The following is a 17,204-nucleotide window of genomic DNA, read 5'->3' on the forward strand; positions in this document are numbered from 1 at the left end:
AGACCATTCTGCACCATATTTAGCGCATTCATCTGCTTTTTCATTCCCATATATATCCATATGACCAGGGACCCAATATAGGTGAATCTGAATGCCTTTTCTCTGATCTTTTGAGCCAGTTCATATATTCTGTCATATATGTCTAGTCCTATTAAGGAATAGTCGTTTTTAAGTGCTCGTAGGGCTGCCTGACTATCAGAGAAGACCCATATATCTAGGGTGTAAAGCTGAGACCTTTTATAAGCATGATATAGATATTAAGGACTAATAGTTAATATTTACCCTTTATCTAAGTATTTATATATAAAATAAAGTAATTTTAAAGCTATAATATATTAATCTTATCTATAGTACTTCTTAATTCTCTAGTTATATAGTAAGGCTGGATCCTTATACCAGGCCTAGAGATAAGTCTTACCTTTAAAAATAATATATAGTAATAGTACCCATCCTACTAAATTAACTAACTAATTTAATAACTATTACTTATTCCTTATTCCTAGGCTATAGAAGAGGTAGATAATTAGATATCTCTACTCTAGTAACTATCCTTATAGTAGTAATTAGGCTTATTATAAAGCCTATCTTATCAAAATTATAGATATCCTTAATAGGGATTCTATATTATTAAATAGTACTTTATATATAGTTAAACTATTTATTAATAACCTTTAAATCCTTGTATTTAATATACTAATAATTATATTATTATAAATATTATATTTTAAGCTCTTTATAGTAGTTAATAAAAGTAAAAACCTAGTTCTTTCTAATATAGAGTTAAGTATCTACTAGACTAAAAAAGTAAAATATTAGCTATATATAATAACTAGCTAAGGTGGCATTTTATACCTATCTTAAGATAATATTTATTATAGAAGTGTCTCCTTAATACTTATTAATTTAGGCCTATTTAGATATTTCTTAGCCTTTATATTATATCTATAAAGTTAGTTAGATATATTATAGAGTTATACTACTTACTAGATATTAGGAATTTATTATTTCTTTATAATAGAAATAGCTAATAGGATTCTCTCCTCCTACTCTATAAATTTTTTTGAATTTTTGTATTTTTTGGTAGTAATATATTGAATTTCATTGATTTCTCTATAGGAGTTATGGGCACAGAAGGGTGGCAGGTCAGCCGGGATGGCGGGTCGGCCGGGAATTACGTTAACAAAAATGCTTAGTCAGCAGCTTGATGACTTGGCTGACTCCATCTGCTTCACCATTGTCCCCTTAAAAGAGAAACGTCTAATAATTCAGCTATATAGATTTTATAAACTCCTAGAGAGTATAAATATAGATCTAGTAAAAAAGTAAGAACTAATATAATTAGTATTATAATAATTACTAAAGTAGATAATATAAGTTTATAATATTAGGTTCTTATTAGGTTGCTAATTCTATAAAAGGTTCTAGCTAAGTTAATTATTAATTAATAGGTCCTTAATTCTTAGAAAAATTCCTTAGGATATTTATTTTAAAGTTTATTATAATAGAGTATAGGCTACCCTAAATAAATAATCTAAACTATGAAGGCTAATATTTAAAAATAAAGACATTATGACTTAGCTATTATAGAGTAGGCAATATATTATTATAATAACTAATTAAGAGGAATATATGGATAAGATTAAGAATAGATTACTAATTCTAGGGAGTTTTTAGCCTTATAGGCTTCTATATACCAATTAGTTATATAACTTACCACTATATACTAACTAATGCCACCCTGGTCCCAAGTACTATACTACCTTGCCTCACCAGGCTTAAGCAGGAGTCACATAGTTCATATATGGCTTGTGACGGTGGAACGGCGCTAACCATAACTAATAAAATAGAATTATTAATAATTTAGAAATACTTTATATTATAAACCTCAAGAGTAGAAAATATAGGTATTAGTAGCTTATTAGGAATACTCCTAATAATAATAGATAAAATAATTTACTAATATATAAAGTACCTGGTATTTATTAGAATTATAAAAACTAATAATCTTATTATAAACTATAATACCTTGTTTTAAATAAGGAGTCTTAATATTTATTTAGTAGGTAGTACAGGCAAAATATAATATGGAAGGTATTATAGACTAGCCCTTTAAGACTCTTATATTAAAAGACTATAATTTTAACTATAAAGATATAATTATTACTTATTTTAAAGGGGATGCTACTTAGAAGGCTAAAGAAGGTTAAATAAGGGTTGGATATTAATAATATAGTAAAGGGATATTATTATTAGGGTTTCTAGGTTTACTACTAAGAAGTTAGTAATAGATAAATATTTAAAAGCTATAACTATCTTTAAAAGTTATTAGCTCTAATAATAAATAAAAGGCTTTATTAGATGATTCCTTAATGATAGATAATAATATTAGAAAGTAATTATTAAATTAGTTATAGAGGTTAATATTAATAAATAACTTATTGATCTTAAAAACTAAACTGACTATATTATTTTTTAGGCTAGAAATATATTTAGATATAAAACAATATATAAAGACCTCTTTTACCTAGTTAATATTAATATATTTATAAAAAGGTTATAACTCTCCTTTATAAATAAAAATAAGATTAAATATATTTTCAAGGTAATAAAGTATATATTTAGTAATATTAAGATGTTATATTTAGTTTAATTAAAATTAGCTTAATATTGATATAATATATATAAGATTTACCTATATCCTTAAGATAATATATATAAATAAGCTTATTATTTTAATATATATGATAATCTATTCTATATTAACTAGCTTATTGGGTCATATCTTTTAATTTTATATTAAGATTTATAGGAATAAGAATTAGCTTATAATCTTATATCTTAAACTTATAAAGGACCTTTTCAATATATCTATATTAATAAAGTTTTAGTGTTTAATTCTTTTTATTTTAAATTATAAGTATATTAAAGTAATAATTATATAGTATAATCTTAAATTAATTATTTAGAAATAATATTATATTAAGAGCTAATTTAATTTCTTAGGTTTTAGAGATTAATAGTTTAAAGATTAATAGGTTATTAATATAAATCTAAACTATATATATAGTGAAGCAAATATAAAATATACTATATATTATATATATTAATTTCTGTACTTTAATTAATTATAGTTACTTATACTACCTATAGGAAGCTCTTATAGACCATTATAAGTACTTATATACTCTAAATAATATAGTTATCTATATTACCTATTTATATTATTTTTTATATTTAGTATTTAGAGCTACTTTATTCTATATTTCTATAATAATAGACTAATCTTAACTTTCCACTATTATTACTAGCCATAATTATTAGTACCTCTTTATTTACCTTTTTAAGTTTCTTATAATTTTTACAACTTGTATACCTCTACCCTATTATCCTTACTCTTAATAAGGATTCTTAATTTTAAAGCTATAGCTATCTTATTATATTACTTTATTATATAACGATAATTAGGCTATATTTATATATATTATTATATATAATATAGTCTTATCTTTATAGTCTTAATTAATCTAAGTTAATATTTACTATTATAGCTTTTATTCTAATAAGCTTTATATATATATATATATCTTTATACTATAGCCAATATATCCTTCCCTCTTATCTATAGCTTATAGTTTATTGATTTATCTCTAATTATTTTAGTTTCTACTATTATTATTTCTCTTTATTATATTATATATTACTTAGTATAGTTATTAATTAACTATTTTTTATTATTAATAACTAAAGAGTATTAATAGTCTACTCCTTTTCTAAGTATTATTCTTAATATTATAATTATTATATAGCCTATTAAGCCATTAATACTAATTACTTACCTTTTATATAAGATTATATAAAGATTATTAAAGCTTATCTCCTTAAAAGTATTATTCTTAATATTCTAGTTATTTTATAGTATATTAAGCTCTTAATCTAGATATTAGGCTATACCTAGACTATAGTAGCTTATTCTTTTATTTAATATTATTCTTATTATAATCGTATAAGGTATTAGAGCCTTTTATCTAAATAACTTGTCTCCTCTAATTAAAGACTATAATAACTATAGATAAGAGCTTCTTTTTATAGAGTACTTTATCTATTATTATATTTACTATACAATTAATTAATAATTATAAATTATAATATTTTATTAAAACCTTTAGCTTATTAATCTTCTTATTATTATTAGTAACTATTAAGGCTAAGCTATATAAATATTAAATATCCTTCCTATAAACTAAGAGAACTTAATGCCCTAATTACCCTAATCCTTTATAATTATTACTAGTTTTGATTAATAATGAAGCTTCAATTTTATGTAGTTATTGCAGATGGGGAGGGGAGTTTGGCTCGGTTGGGTATTTGGGTGGCTTGTGGATTACGTTACTACTAAACCTATGTTAGAGGAAAAAAAAGGATACTCTTATAAATATACCATATACCTCTTTCTAGAATATATTATCTATATAATATAGTAGAATAGTAAGTGGGTAGTAAGCCTATTTATATTTAATATCTCTAGAGCCTTTAATAATATCTCTTATTAATAATTAATCTAAAACCTATAGAAGCATAGAATTCCCTTAGGAATTATTAATTTTATAATTAATTTCCTTAAGAGTAGAATATTATAATAATGCTCCTAAAGGGTATAATAGGGTAATATTCTAGCTTTATATAGGGATCTTATAAAGATCCCCCCTCAAGGAAATATAATAGATTTATAATATAGTACTTATAGGCCAAATAAACCCTAACTATAGCCCTTTAATATTAGCTTTATAAAGATCAGAGAAGAGATTAATAAAGGAATATAAAAGACTAACGTAATTCCCGGCCGACCCGGCCACCTGCCCGACCTGGCCACCCCCTCCAAATCCGCGAATCTACATATAAGTCGATGAACTTCAATGCACCAGAATGCCACCAAAAATGCATATAAATTCAAAAAAAATTTAGAACAGAAGGAAGGGCAAATCCTGTTAGCTATTTCTGCTATAAAAAATGCAAGAAAAAACTGAGTATTTGCCAGGTAGCACATCTTTATGATATGCCTTAATCAACTCTATAAAACTAACCTCTATGGGATTAGTATAAGAGGCAAGAATTGTCCTAATAGCTATAAGTTGACAATTACTAAAGAGGATATGCTTATATAATGGATATTATCTCTAGATAGGCATGGAGTGCCTCCTTAGCTAGCTGTTATTTATAAAATGGCAACTCTCCTTCTTACTAAATGTAATCCTTAATGCTGTTTTAGTAAGAATTGGGTATCAAGCTTTGTCAATTGCCATTAAGAGCTTAAATCGCATATGCTATTTATAAAGATATGATTACTGGTGTGCCTAATGCAAAGATCCAAAAGTTATTTATGAGTGGTTTGACCTTATATGGAGCACTATTTAATAATATGGTATTATATATAAGGATATCTATAACTTTAATGAGACAGGCTTTGTAATAGGCTTAATTACCACTATAAAGGTAGTTACTAGAGCAGAGGCCTCTTATTGTCTACCTCTTATATAGCCTAGGAATAAAGAATGGGTAACAGTCATCAAATTAATTAATATGGCAGGATAGGCTCTCCTGCTATATATTATATTTAAAGGAAAGACCTATTTGGAGGCCTGGTGTAAGAATAATGCCTTACCATATAATTAGTGGATTAAGATAGGCCTTAATGGATGGACTATGGATGAAATTAGGCTCTCCTGGCTTCAGAATCTCTTTATCCCTTATATAAATTCTTATACAAAGGAACAATATCAGATATTAGTTCTTGACAGGCATAGTAGCTATCTGACTCCTTAATTTGATTGCACTTATGCTGAGAACAATATTATACTGATTGTGACAGNNTGGTCAGGTGACTCATGATCACGTGATACTTCCGAATTAGGAAAGGGCCGGGTTGCTCTTGCTTCAATATATCACATCCCTCACCCACAGTCCTGATTTCAATTTTCTTCTTCTCCCTTCCTCAGCTTCGAATTCTCGTAAATTAGGCTACCAAATACGAATTTATTTCGTTTTTGACTGAGCCGTCACAATGGGGTAAGATATAAAGATATTTAGAAATATGAGCTTAATAGCTTTTAGTAGTAAACCAGCAAAAATCTTAATAGCTAGTATATAACCTATATGGCTCTGACCTCAGACATTCCACATAAAAGCTGATTAAGCATTGCCAGATAACTTACAGTATAGCTCCCACATTACATAGGTTGGAGTAGAGCAGCTGAGGGCACTGAGGTAAGTCATCTGAGCACCAGTGTTTGATGACTAAGCTAGAAGACAGTTCTAAGAGGGGCGCATACTGTAGATCTTGCTGCCCGTACTCCATAGTGCAGGACTGGTCTGGTTGGCTGCTGCATACTGGCGCAGTTACAGCTGGTACCCTACATTATTAGTACTACTAAGTATGTGCTTGTCATGTACCCATCCATGTTGCAACTGTTTTCAGGAACTTCACTTTCCCAATAATCCAGATCTATTAGTACATTTTTCTCTATTTTCTTTTCTACATCTGCCTGTCACTTCTCTTGTTGTTGCTCACTCCTTGCAATCTTAATAATATTATTGGCGTATCATCTTCCGGTCCACCTTCCGGTTTTCAGCTGTCTCCAGGTTGCGCTTCCTCTTTTATACCGTGTCGCCCTTGATCTCCACCCGCAAAACAACGAACACATTTCTTTTTCTCTCGTGTTAGTTCGCGTTTGTGGGCTCTATGACTCTGCAGAAATTGGCCAGTACTGGTTCATCAGCAAGCAACTGTTAAGGATGGTGCTTGCTGGCCAGCTCCGAATAATTTCAGGCTTGTAGCCGTCTTGCATCATGTCGCGATCTTCAGCGGGCTTTGCAGATTTCTTCCCAACAGCTCCATCTGTTCTCCAGAAAAGACGGTCCGGAGCTACAGAAGAGCGACAGAGAATTAAATCCAAAACTGAAGCTGATCCGACCCTTGAACTGTCCACCGGCCTTTCTAATACTGCAAATTGCGGGGAGACTCGGGGATTAACAAATGGAGAGAATACAGAAGACGAATGTACAACAGTGCCGCAAGACGATCCCTCTATATCTTTTAGTGATGCCAACGGCGTTGGATCCGCGAGTACGGCAAGCACAGGCTCCTCTGCCTGCAGTTCTACTCTTCAGGTTGGAAACCTGAACGGAAATGGGATGCATTCCAATGCACTTACGCCTCTAACGAACACAGAGTCTTCTCCGCCTTGCAAGGTCATTAGTCCGTTGCGGTCAACACTGCATTATTCTGAAGGAGAACTAGAAGAAGCAGCCCAAAAAGACGGCGAAAGAGACGACAGAGTCGCTGTTACACCCCAGCACATCCCGCCCACTCCTCAGTCACAGACGCGCCCCGCTGGAAATAATGTTAAGGGTTGTAAATTGACTTATGACCCCGACCTTGACAAGAAGGCTTCCACGAAAGAGAGAAAAAGGAAGGCTCAATATGTTGATATTATCGTCACTGATGACGAGCCACCACCCCCTGATCCGCGGCGCACAATTCCCAACTACACTCGAGGAGCTGCTAGCAAACAGAAAACGAAATATCGACCGTCGCCCTATACGTTGCGACAGTGGCCGTATGATGCCGCTACATCCGTCGGGCCAGGCCCGCCGACGCAGATTGTGGTCACTGGTTTCGATCCATTAACGCCAATCGCTCCAATCAGCGCACTTTTCTCAAGTTTTGGAGAAATTGCAGAGATCAACAACCGAACTGATCCCATCACTGGAAGACTGCTTGGAATCTGTTCCATAAAATTCCGAGATGCTCCAGCTTTCAGAGATGGCGGTCCAGTGTCAGCAACAACTGCTGCGAGGCGCGCGTACTACGAATGCAAGAAGGAGCAACGCATCGGCACTCGCCGGATTCGGGTCGAATTAGATCGCGATGGCCTTGTATCTCAACGTATGGTTGACCGAGCGATCGAGTCTTGGCGGAAAACTGCAAAGAATGATATCTCGTCTGTTGATGCCAGTAAGCGCGAGCCTCAATTGAAGAAGAACGAACCCCCGCCAACAGCACCAAAGGGTCCCTCTGGGCGGTCACTCATGCGTTCAACGTTCAATCCCCCAGAGGGGCCAAGGGCTGCACTGAGACCTGTTATGCCGTCTCTGGTCGAGGAGACTCCGATTTTGGACCAAATCAAGCGGGATCCGTACATATTCATTGCCCACTGCTACGTTCCGGTGCTCAGCACGACTGTACCTCACCTGCAGAAACGACTCAAACAGTTTAATTGGAAGGCTGTTCGCTGCGACAAAACAGGATATTACATCATCTTCGAGAACTCTAGACGTGGCGAGGAGGAAACAGAGCGATGCTATAAGATGTGCCATATGACTCCTCTATTTACTTACATCATGAATATGGAAAGTCGACCTTATGGGAATCCCAACTACGTGAGCCCCGAACGAGTTAAGGCAGAGCAACGGGAAAAGGCGGAAAAAGAGAGACTGAGAAAGGAGGCAGAGCTCGATATTGAGGAGGAGAAGAAGCAGCGGGCAAGCGATTTAGATCCTTCGAAGGAAGTATTGAGTATCGTTGTACGCGAGCTCAAGGACAAGCTGTTGGAAGATGTCAAGTCGCGTATCGCTGCGCCGGCGTTATATGATTATCTAGACCCAGATCGACATGCCACCAAAAGGCGAAGTCTGGGAATTCCCGATCCTGAGGGCGGCAGACGCCATCCGTTTCGAATTGACTCAACAGACGAGTCTCTTACTGGAACGCGGGACTCCCCAAGTGAGGCCGCTCGTCAGCCCTTCGGTTCTTCTAATTTGAACATCCTTGCACTTCCCCGAATTCGGAAAGCTCATGGTGTCGGTCGTTCCGATATTGCTTTTCTGGATGAAAGGCGCAAGCGTCCTCTGCGGAGGCGGGAGGTTCGGCCACTATACCATCGTCTACAGCAGCTACATGAAGATGGAGATTCGGATGAGGATATACGGACCCCCTTCACGAGGGATACGGACGAACAGGAAAGCAGACCTCCTAGTCGAATGAGCCTTATTTCATCAGAGTCGGAGAACGATGATGGGTATGGACAAGGCCCAATTCATACCTCTTCAGCTGCCGACAGCACCGCCGAAGACACTGTTTCTGGTAGCATGGATTTTGCAGACAGTGGTGTCTCTCAGGATGTATCGGTCATCGAGCATCTCAAGCAGGAAACGTCAATTTCTTCCCGTAAGAGGAAGAGACTTAGCAAGGAACTTGAAGCACGCAAGCGACGGAAAGAGGATGACGGACTGTTCGGTATCGATCGACCTGCGGACGACACCAGGATCGAGAATATAAGAAAGAGCCAGGAACCCGGAACGCTTTCTAATTCGAATCTTGATAATCCAGAGATTCTTCACACAGAAACTGATATACAAGTGAGACTAAAGAAATCTAAACCAGGGAAGGAATCCAGCAAGCAAGTCTTTGAAGATGAACATGTCTTGGAAGTTAAGGAACTGGAGGTTGATGCATCTATACACGACAACGAAGTGATTTACACTCAAGAAAAAACTTTCCAAGAGACCGACGTGTTGAGACGAGATGAGATTAAACCAGAGGTCAACTGGGAAGTCTCACATGATGAACCTCGTTCGACAGTGGATGATGACGAGACCGTGATCTTGGACCTGGATGGATGGCAAAATCTGATTAAAGATGATGAAGATTTGCGTTTCCTTAGAGATGTATTGGCAGAACAACCGATGTCCCGAGTTGGAAACTTGACAGCATGGGCTTGGAAGCAAAGGGAGATCAAAGCACTTAATCGACCAGGGGAGAAGGGTCCAGTTCGTGCTGAGACAAGGATTCACGGCTACTATGTTCCCAATCCAACGGGTTCCGCCCGTACAGAAGGGAGGAAGAAAATCCTTGAATCTGAGAAATCTAAATATCTCCCTCATCGGATCAAGGTTCAAAAAGCCCGTGAGGAAAGAGAGGCAAATGCCAAAAATGATCCTCAAGCGGCGGCGGCGGCTGAAGCTACAAGAATTGCTAGTGCCAAGACGATTTCCAAATCGACATCCCGATCTACGAGGGTCAATAACCGTCGCCTTATTGCCGACATTAATGCACAGAAACAGGCGCTTCCCACTCAGAGCGGAGACGGCGATGTTTTGCGCTTTAATCAACTCAAGAAACGGAAGAAACCAGTCAGATTCGCTCGGTCTGCTATACACAACTGGGGATTATACGCAGAGGAGAATATTTCCGCCAACGACATGATTATTGAATATGTGGGCGAGAAAGTGAGACAGCAGGTTGCGGACATGAGGGAAAGGAGATATCTGAAGAGCGGAATTGGAAGCAGTTATCTTTTCCGAATTGACGAGAACACAGTCATTGACGCGACGAAGCGCGGTGGCATTGCCAGATTCATCAATCACAGTTGCACTCCGAATTGCACCGCCAAGATCATCAAGGTGGACGGCAGCAAGCGAATTGTTATATATGCTCTGAGGGATATCGAGCGAGGTAAGTTACCTCACCTCCTGGGTTCTCCTAGCTTGGAGACAATTCCTATTTGACATGCTGGCTAATAAGCTTGCAGACGAAGAGCTCACGTATGACTACAAATTCGAAAGAGAGTGGGACAGTGACGACAGAATTCCTTGCCTGTGTGGTTCCACTGGCTGTAAAGGTTTTCTTAACTAATATCCCACACTTTGTGCAATATCTATATGATTTTGTTTTTATTCGAACAACCCGTTACTGGTACTTAGATGATGGGGCCCAGTGCATTAATCAGGGGCGTTTGATTAGGGATCGGAGTCTATCCGCATTTCTTTTGGTAAGAGGTGACCGATTAGTGCCATTTTTCGCACCTTTCCCATATGTACGGGCAGGAGTTTTCTCATGGATGGTTTGCATGTGTCATGTATATTACTTTCTTCAAAAGTGAGAAATGTTTTTCATTGTGATCTGACAGATGCTTGTTTGTTATGCCACCGAATTATTTCATTAGGCATCACACCCCTATTATTTGTGGGAGAGCAACGCCAACCGGCAAGCCCTTTTGTTTTTATCGATTTCTGTTTAAACACATTTTCCTTTTCTGGGGGGAAGGGGCTTTTTTTAATCCTATTTCTTGTGCTGCAGACTTCTCATATTTCATGAAGATAATTTGGGTATGTATTGCTATTCTCGCTCTGCTCGGAGGATGATCAGGAAATTATACTGCTATAGTCAGTTCCGGTTCCAATGGAAAGAGAGGGTGATCGGTAGCAGGGTTTCAAACCTAGATGACTCGGGAGTAGGAAATTTGCAATCCCCTCCTTGATGCGGTATTCATGCCCGCAATTTCCACACACCAGCTTCCCTTCCACAACTTGTGTCTCTAGGAGTAATCGATGAAGATCCTTCAGCACATCTTCGCTCAGGGCATCGCCTTCCGGTTTGAACTCCGGAATACTTGGAAATCCAAGCTATATATGAAACAAACACTCTTAGCCCCTGTCAACCGAACAAGGGACATAACTAAGGAGATTACCTCGTTTGCTGTTATACGTAAACTGTCCCAATCCAGGCGGGGAAGGATATTCCGAATGAATGCTGGCTGGAAGTCTAATTCTTGTTGTTCCAGTTCTGCATCACGAAAATGAAGTGGAAAGGAGGATTGTGATGCCTTGCAGCTCTTGACAGCACAGGTAACAAAATTGACAGTGATTACTTTCATGATGGTATTCTGGCACGTGTTAGGCAGACAAAGCCTTTTAATGGTCAACTTCAGTAGGATTCCATCACGAATATCAAGTTAATTTAACAATGTCCTCCTAGCAACCTTCAGTGTGGTGTTTGTTAGTGACTCCAATTCAAAAGGCTGATTTTTTTTCCCTGAACCACAGGGTGACGCCAAGCCCACTTGGTGCCTTAGGCTGAAACTCTACCCTGCCATCAACATCACCCTCTATACTACTTAGAAACTCTTTTTTTAGAGAGAGGTGGCGCCCTCGAGAAAAGAAAGAAACCATTAAATGGATACATGATATTATCTTCAAATACAGATACGAACCAGTAAATCCTTCTATTTGACTAGCACATCTACAAGGTCGAGATCTGTAATTTCATGATCCTGGACCCTTGCATCAGGGTCCAAAAGCTCCCCATCGAATAACAACTGCACCTTTTTGTCTGAAGAAATCTTTTTTTTATCTCGAAAGGTGGCAATTACATGTGAAAATTTTGTGTGGGCTCTAACCTTGATCTTTAAATCATCCAAGCCTGGACTCTTCAAAACGATCCTGATGAGCCCGTCATTGCCATTGTCTTCTTCATGTTTGACAAGATCAGAAGCATATTCGACCGATTCATGAAGAAGACTCTTTTTTCGAGATTTCAAAAGCTCGTCTGTTGTAGCCTCCATGTGTATACGAATTGCATTGCTTTCATCACGATGGTCATTGTCTGATGGCCACAGGTTACTGATGTTCTCTGGAATGCCCATACCGAGACTCCTGCAAGTTGTGACATCGAAGAGCCTTTTCCCCTTCCATGTGAGAAATACGGATGATGTCATCTCGTCCCCGAAGCCTTGACGCTTACACCACGCTAGGCGGACATCTCTCAGCCGCTGAGACATTCGTCGTTGAACAATCAATGGCTTGGTATTTTCAATTTCTGATGTAATCAGTATCTGAACAACTTGGTCTTCCTGAGAGTAATTGCTTCGGGAAGTGTCGTGCCGGGTATCCTCAGGTTGAAGCTGATAAGCATCCAGGCTTTCCTGATTGTTCCCAGAGCAAGGCATCTCAGACAGGTAGGACAAGTCCCGTCCCACTTTCTCCCGAAGCGTAGGGCGTACCTCCCCAAAAATAGGACTTTCCTCAAATGTCATTGAACATTTGTTGGTTGTGCTTTTGCACGGTGAGCCTGAGAACGAAACACCTTCATGAGATGAGCGCTCAATATCGGTGATCTCCGGAAACGCAGCTGTGGGTGTCGTATCAACTGCACCCTCCGTGATATCAGCACAACTTCTTGGACCATTTTCAAGTCTCACGGATCTCTCATCAGCAGTTCCAGTATGGATCTCTCCATCACAGTTGCTGGGTGTCGAACTGTGCGGCTCCGTACCAACGGTGAGGTTGACAGAATCTGGCTCTTTATTGACACTAGAAGTTGATACGCGACGACGTTTCAGTGTCTTCTCATCTTTCACATGGTGCCTCTCTGAACGGGAGCTAGTCACTGATTCTCGTTGTTGTCGATTCGCTGCCACGATATCACTATATGTCTGTTGGGAACGGCGGTAAAACTCGGGGGAAGCAGAGTCGCCAGTCGTACTCGCCCAGGCTGGCCTATTGAAAAACGAGCGCATAATTTCTTCTGCAATAGGATCTTCACGTCTGATAAACAAGTCAGCAGCAGGTTTTAACACCCTGGGCGTCATCAACAACATACGTAGAAGAGAAGCGTCTTCATAGCCCTATATTAGTTCTGCAGAGGTGACTTGCTCGATAGCAAAAGTAAATTTTTATCTCTTGTGTTCAGTCGAAGAGATGATTGATGTAAGGCTAGCTCAGCTGTGTTGAGATCCAAGTTGGTAAGTGGATGCAGTGTACTGTGGTGCACTGAAACTGAGTCCAGCAGGAACTGGGGCACTCGGACTTAATAATACGTACTCTGTACCTAGACATTCCATGTATGTTCCATTCTACCTAGCAAGAGGAGTAGTCTTTTAACAATTAGGTAGGTCAGGCCCGTGATTTGGACGTACCTAATTAGGTATAGGTTGGACCTTTCTAGCGGTTCCAGCCAAGAGACAGCTAAAAGGCCTACAGAGTACGGAGTTACTCCGTACACTACTCTGTACAGAGGGGCAGGCCATGCACGGACCCTCCCAATATCCCTGCCAATAGCAGCTTTATAACCAGACGTTTTCTAAGAGACAGAACCTATAACACCTAGGTAGTTATTTTTTGATCCTGCACCTCTCACATTGGCTTGACAAGGTGAGCTACCGTTGAAAGGCCATTTTCTGTGTCTCATAATCTCTGACTCATACTATAATCTTGGTCAAATCTTTTGATGGAAAACGGTGCATCATCAGAGGGCAAAGATCCCTCTGCCTTCCTGAGTGAAATCATCGGCGCACCTGTGACTGTGAAACTCAATTCTGGTGTCGTCTACAAAGGTTGGTAGCATTCGAGTACCAAATTTCACGCCAACACTCTGACTTTCCTTAAGGTGAACTGCAATCAGTGGATGGTTATATGAATATTGCTTTGGAGAAGACTGAAGAATATGTCAACGGGCGACTGAGGCGGAACTATGGAGACGCTTTTATACGTGGGAATAATGGTAAACAAAAATCAATTCCTACCCACATATTGTCCGTGGTTACTGACTATGAGTCAGTCCTTTACATCTCAGCGAGGTAGCATTACGGCTTTCCTTCCTTCTAGAGCGTAGGATCTCACCAAATTCAGCTTCTGCGGGTGAGCTCCTAGACGCGCACCCTATTGCTGTCCAGAGGGGAAAAAAAATCTTGCCATATCTTTAGTGAGGCGGGATGGGATGCGGTACGACTATTCTTCCTAGGGTACGAATGGATTGGAAGACCAGTCTGGGTGGTATCATGCCGATTTTGCTTTCTCGTTGAACAAATAGGCGCAACGCATATCCCATTATTCATACCACGAAATACCAAGCTCTCCATATCAAACACGATGCTTTCTTGTGCATCAAAATATGTGAGCCATCTATCTTGGAAAAAAAAAACATCAATGTTGCTCCTAGCGGCGGTCTCCTTTCCTTGTTAGTGTCGCCTTCTTGCGTGGGAACGCCTGCAGAAATAAGTCATGGAATACTCCGAGATACCGTCAGATAGACCAGGAGGATAATTTTACAAGGCAGCTCTATCATCATTTTATCATGTTTGCTCTTGTATGATTTGCAGATCAGGCAACATAGTTATGAATTTCCTAGCCCTTCTAGAAAGTAACCTGTTGAATAAGCATGGGAAGTGAGAATCATCTAAGCAGAAGAACACTTAAACGGCCCTGGTCAATTTGCCACATCTTTACCGATCCGCGTTTGGCTTAATTTAGTTTATTTGACACCTACCCCACCTGGGAAGATTTGACGCTGGTATATTATTACACACACAGCTAGCAGACCCCGACCAGCATCAGTATAGTGCTTTTCAGTTTTCCTCATTTCTAGACCTCATTGAGGTTTTATCTTATTAAACCTGCTTATCAAAATCCAAAGAAGATATACGGCATTTCTGGACCAAAGAAGGCCCAAAAATGGCCCTTCAAGCGATCAAGTACGATGGCAGCCATCTCTTGATTCTAGATCAACTGCAGCTTCCACATTTGGTGAAATATGTGCCAATTCGGACTGCACAAGAAGGTTGGCATGCCATCAGGGAGATGCGTGTCCGTGGTGCACCAGCTATCGCAATTGTAGCTGTACTCTCTCTTGCTGTTGAGCTGCGCACTCTCCTCATGGAGGGTAAGCTGTCACCAATTGCCGACGAGGTCCGCGTTTTTGTCACGGAAAAGCTACAATATCTTGTGACAAGCAGACCAACTGCTGTGAATTTGGGCGATGCCGCCCGCAAATTTGAGCATCTGGTTTCAGAGCATGCAAAGGAGAAGGATTCTACAGGTCACAGCCTTGCTATGACTTTCTTCAAGGAAGCAGAGCAAATGCTAGCAAATGACCTAAACGATAATCAAAAAATTGGAGCTTATGGGGCTAAGTGGATTGTTGAAAAAGTTCTTCCACATGGGAAGGAGACAATCAATGTCCTAACCCACTGCAACACTGGGTAAGTGGTTGACTACAAGTCCTGACTAATGCTTTTTTTTTAATCTAATCAATTATAATACCAGCTCGCTTGCTACTTCTGGCTATGGAACTGCGTTGGGCGTCATTCGTTCTCTCCATTCGAGCCACTCCCTGGGTCGTGCATACTGCACGGAAACAAGACCATACAACCAAGGCTCTCGACTTACAGCATTTGAATTAGTGCATGATAATATCCCATCGACGCTTATCACGGACTCAATGGCAGCAGCGCTACTTAAAAAGGGTGAGATATCTGCAATCATCGTTGGAGCAGATCGAGTGGCAGCCAATGGCGACACGGCAAACAAGATTGGGACATATGGTTTAGCAGTCCTTGCAAAGCACCATGGTGTGAAATTTCTAGTTGCCGCGCCGCGCACAACAATTGACCGGGAAACCAAATCCGGTGAAGATATTGTCATTGAAGAACGACCAGCTTCTGAAGTAACGAAGATCAAGGGCCCCCTGGATGAAGATGTGACGGGTCCTCTGAAAATGGAGACTATACGCGTCGCAGCTCCGGGAATTGACGTGTGGAATCCCGCCTTCGATGTCACTCCAGCTGCGCTTATCGACGCTATTATAACAGAAGTAGGCGTGGTGGAAAGAGGCTCTGATGGGTACTTTCACTTTGACGCAGTGTTCGATTGTTCGCCGACCTCCTGATTGTTCAGTTCAGCAAGCTTTGTCGTCGTTCCACCATTTTGCCCGGTGCTGCCTGTTCGGGAGAGTTCAGGCTTCCCATTTTCCTCTCGTTGCATTGCAGCCAGGAGCTCGTCGATCTTCAGTTCCAGGCTGGTGAGATGATTCTCTAGAGCCAGTGCTGTTTTCTCGCCACTATAAGTGGGGTCAAAAACCTGTAATTGTAGTTCCAGTTATGGTCGTACTTAGCTAGATCTTGAAACGCCTGCTTTGCAATATTAATGCCTTTTCATGAAATTGTGGTTCTCCACTTGAGATGCCGCGACAGAACCAGGGCAGCATTAGCAATACGTTTCGACATCTTACCTGCGCTAGATCCACATCAGTTGGATCTCTTGTAATACCCGACATCTTCCCTTTGATCGTATCTCTCTATATGGCGGTATGACAGCGTTGGTATCTTCAAGTGGGAGGGTGCGGCTGTTCTGGATGCTGTGTGTCAGAAAGGAACATGGTGATCCAAAACTTGGGCGTGATCCCGCCGACACTGGTACAAAAGTACCAACATTAATAATAATCTGCGCCAAGGTTCACTATTGCGTGCTAGGTAACTAGCTATTACCTACCTAGGTAAGTGCTAGGTATTTATTATCTTGGGTGAAACTGGAAGCATATGCAGACTTGCTTAAGCATAATCAAATTGTAAAATATATAAAATATTTGCTGGTTT

General features: G+C 39.1%; 4 protein-coding genes across 4 annotated transcripts; 3 read left to right on the forward strand and 1 right to left on the reverse strand.

Annotated features, from left to right (window-relative positions):
- Positions 1–6,843: 6,843 nt before the first annotated feature.
- Positions 6,844–10,690, forward strand: VTN77DRAFT_5264 (uncharacterized protein; the record flags this gene model as incomplete). The annotated part of the gene is made up of 2 exons (XM_069421414.1): positions 6,844–10,510; positions 10,587–10,690. The coding sequence occupies 2 exons, from the start codon at positions 6,844–6,846 to the stop codon at positions 10,688–10,690; spliced, it is 3,771 nt and encodes a 1,256-aa protein (XP_069276902.1).
- Positions 10,691–11,207: 517 nt separating this feature from the next.
- On the reverse strand, positions 11,208–11,711 carry VTN77DRAFT_5265 (uncharacterized protein; the record flags this gene model as incomplete). Its single annotated transcript, XM_069421415.1, has 3 exons — positions 11,208–11,212; positions 11,274–11,460; positions 11,526–11,711. The coding sequence occupies 3 exons, from the start codon at positions 11,709–11,711 to the stop codon at positions 11,208–11,210; spliced, it is 378 nt and encodes a 125-aa protein (XP_069276903.1).
- A 2,351-nt stretch (positions 11,712–14,062) lies between these two features.
- VTN77DRAFT_5266 (uncharacterized protein) lies at positions 14,063–14,415 on the forward strand (the record flags this gene model as incomplete). The annotated part of the gene is made up of 3 exons (XM_069421416.1): positions 14,063–14,168; positions 14,222–14,335; positions 14,393–14,415. 3 exons carry the CDS (start codon positions 14,063–14,065, stop codon positions 14,413–14,415), a joined length of 243 nt encoding a protein of 80 aa, XP_069276904.1.
- An 870-nt stretch (positions 14,416–15,285) lies between these two features.
- On the forward strand, positions 15,286–16,498 carry VTN77DRAFT_5267 (uncharacterized protein; the record flags this gene model as incomplete). Its single annotated transcript, XM_069421417.1, has 2 exons — positions 15,286–15,812; positions 15,877–16,498. The coding sequence occupies 2 exons, from the start codon at positions 15,286–15,288 to the stop codon at positions 16,496–16,498; spliced, it is 1,149 nt and encodes a 382-aa protein (XP_069276905.1).
- Between the last annotated feature and the right edge of the window lie 706 nt (positions 16,499–17,204).

The sequence above is a fragment of the Rasamsonia byssochlamydoides genome (assembly GCF_041956645.1).
Source record: "Rasamsonia byssochlamydoides strain NRRL 3658 unplaced genomic scaffold VTN77scaffold_39, whole genome shotgun sequence".
NCBI lineage: Eukaryota > Fungi > Ascomycota > Eurotiomycetes > Eurotiales > Trichocomaceae > Rasamsonia > Rasamsonia byssochlamydoides.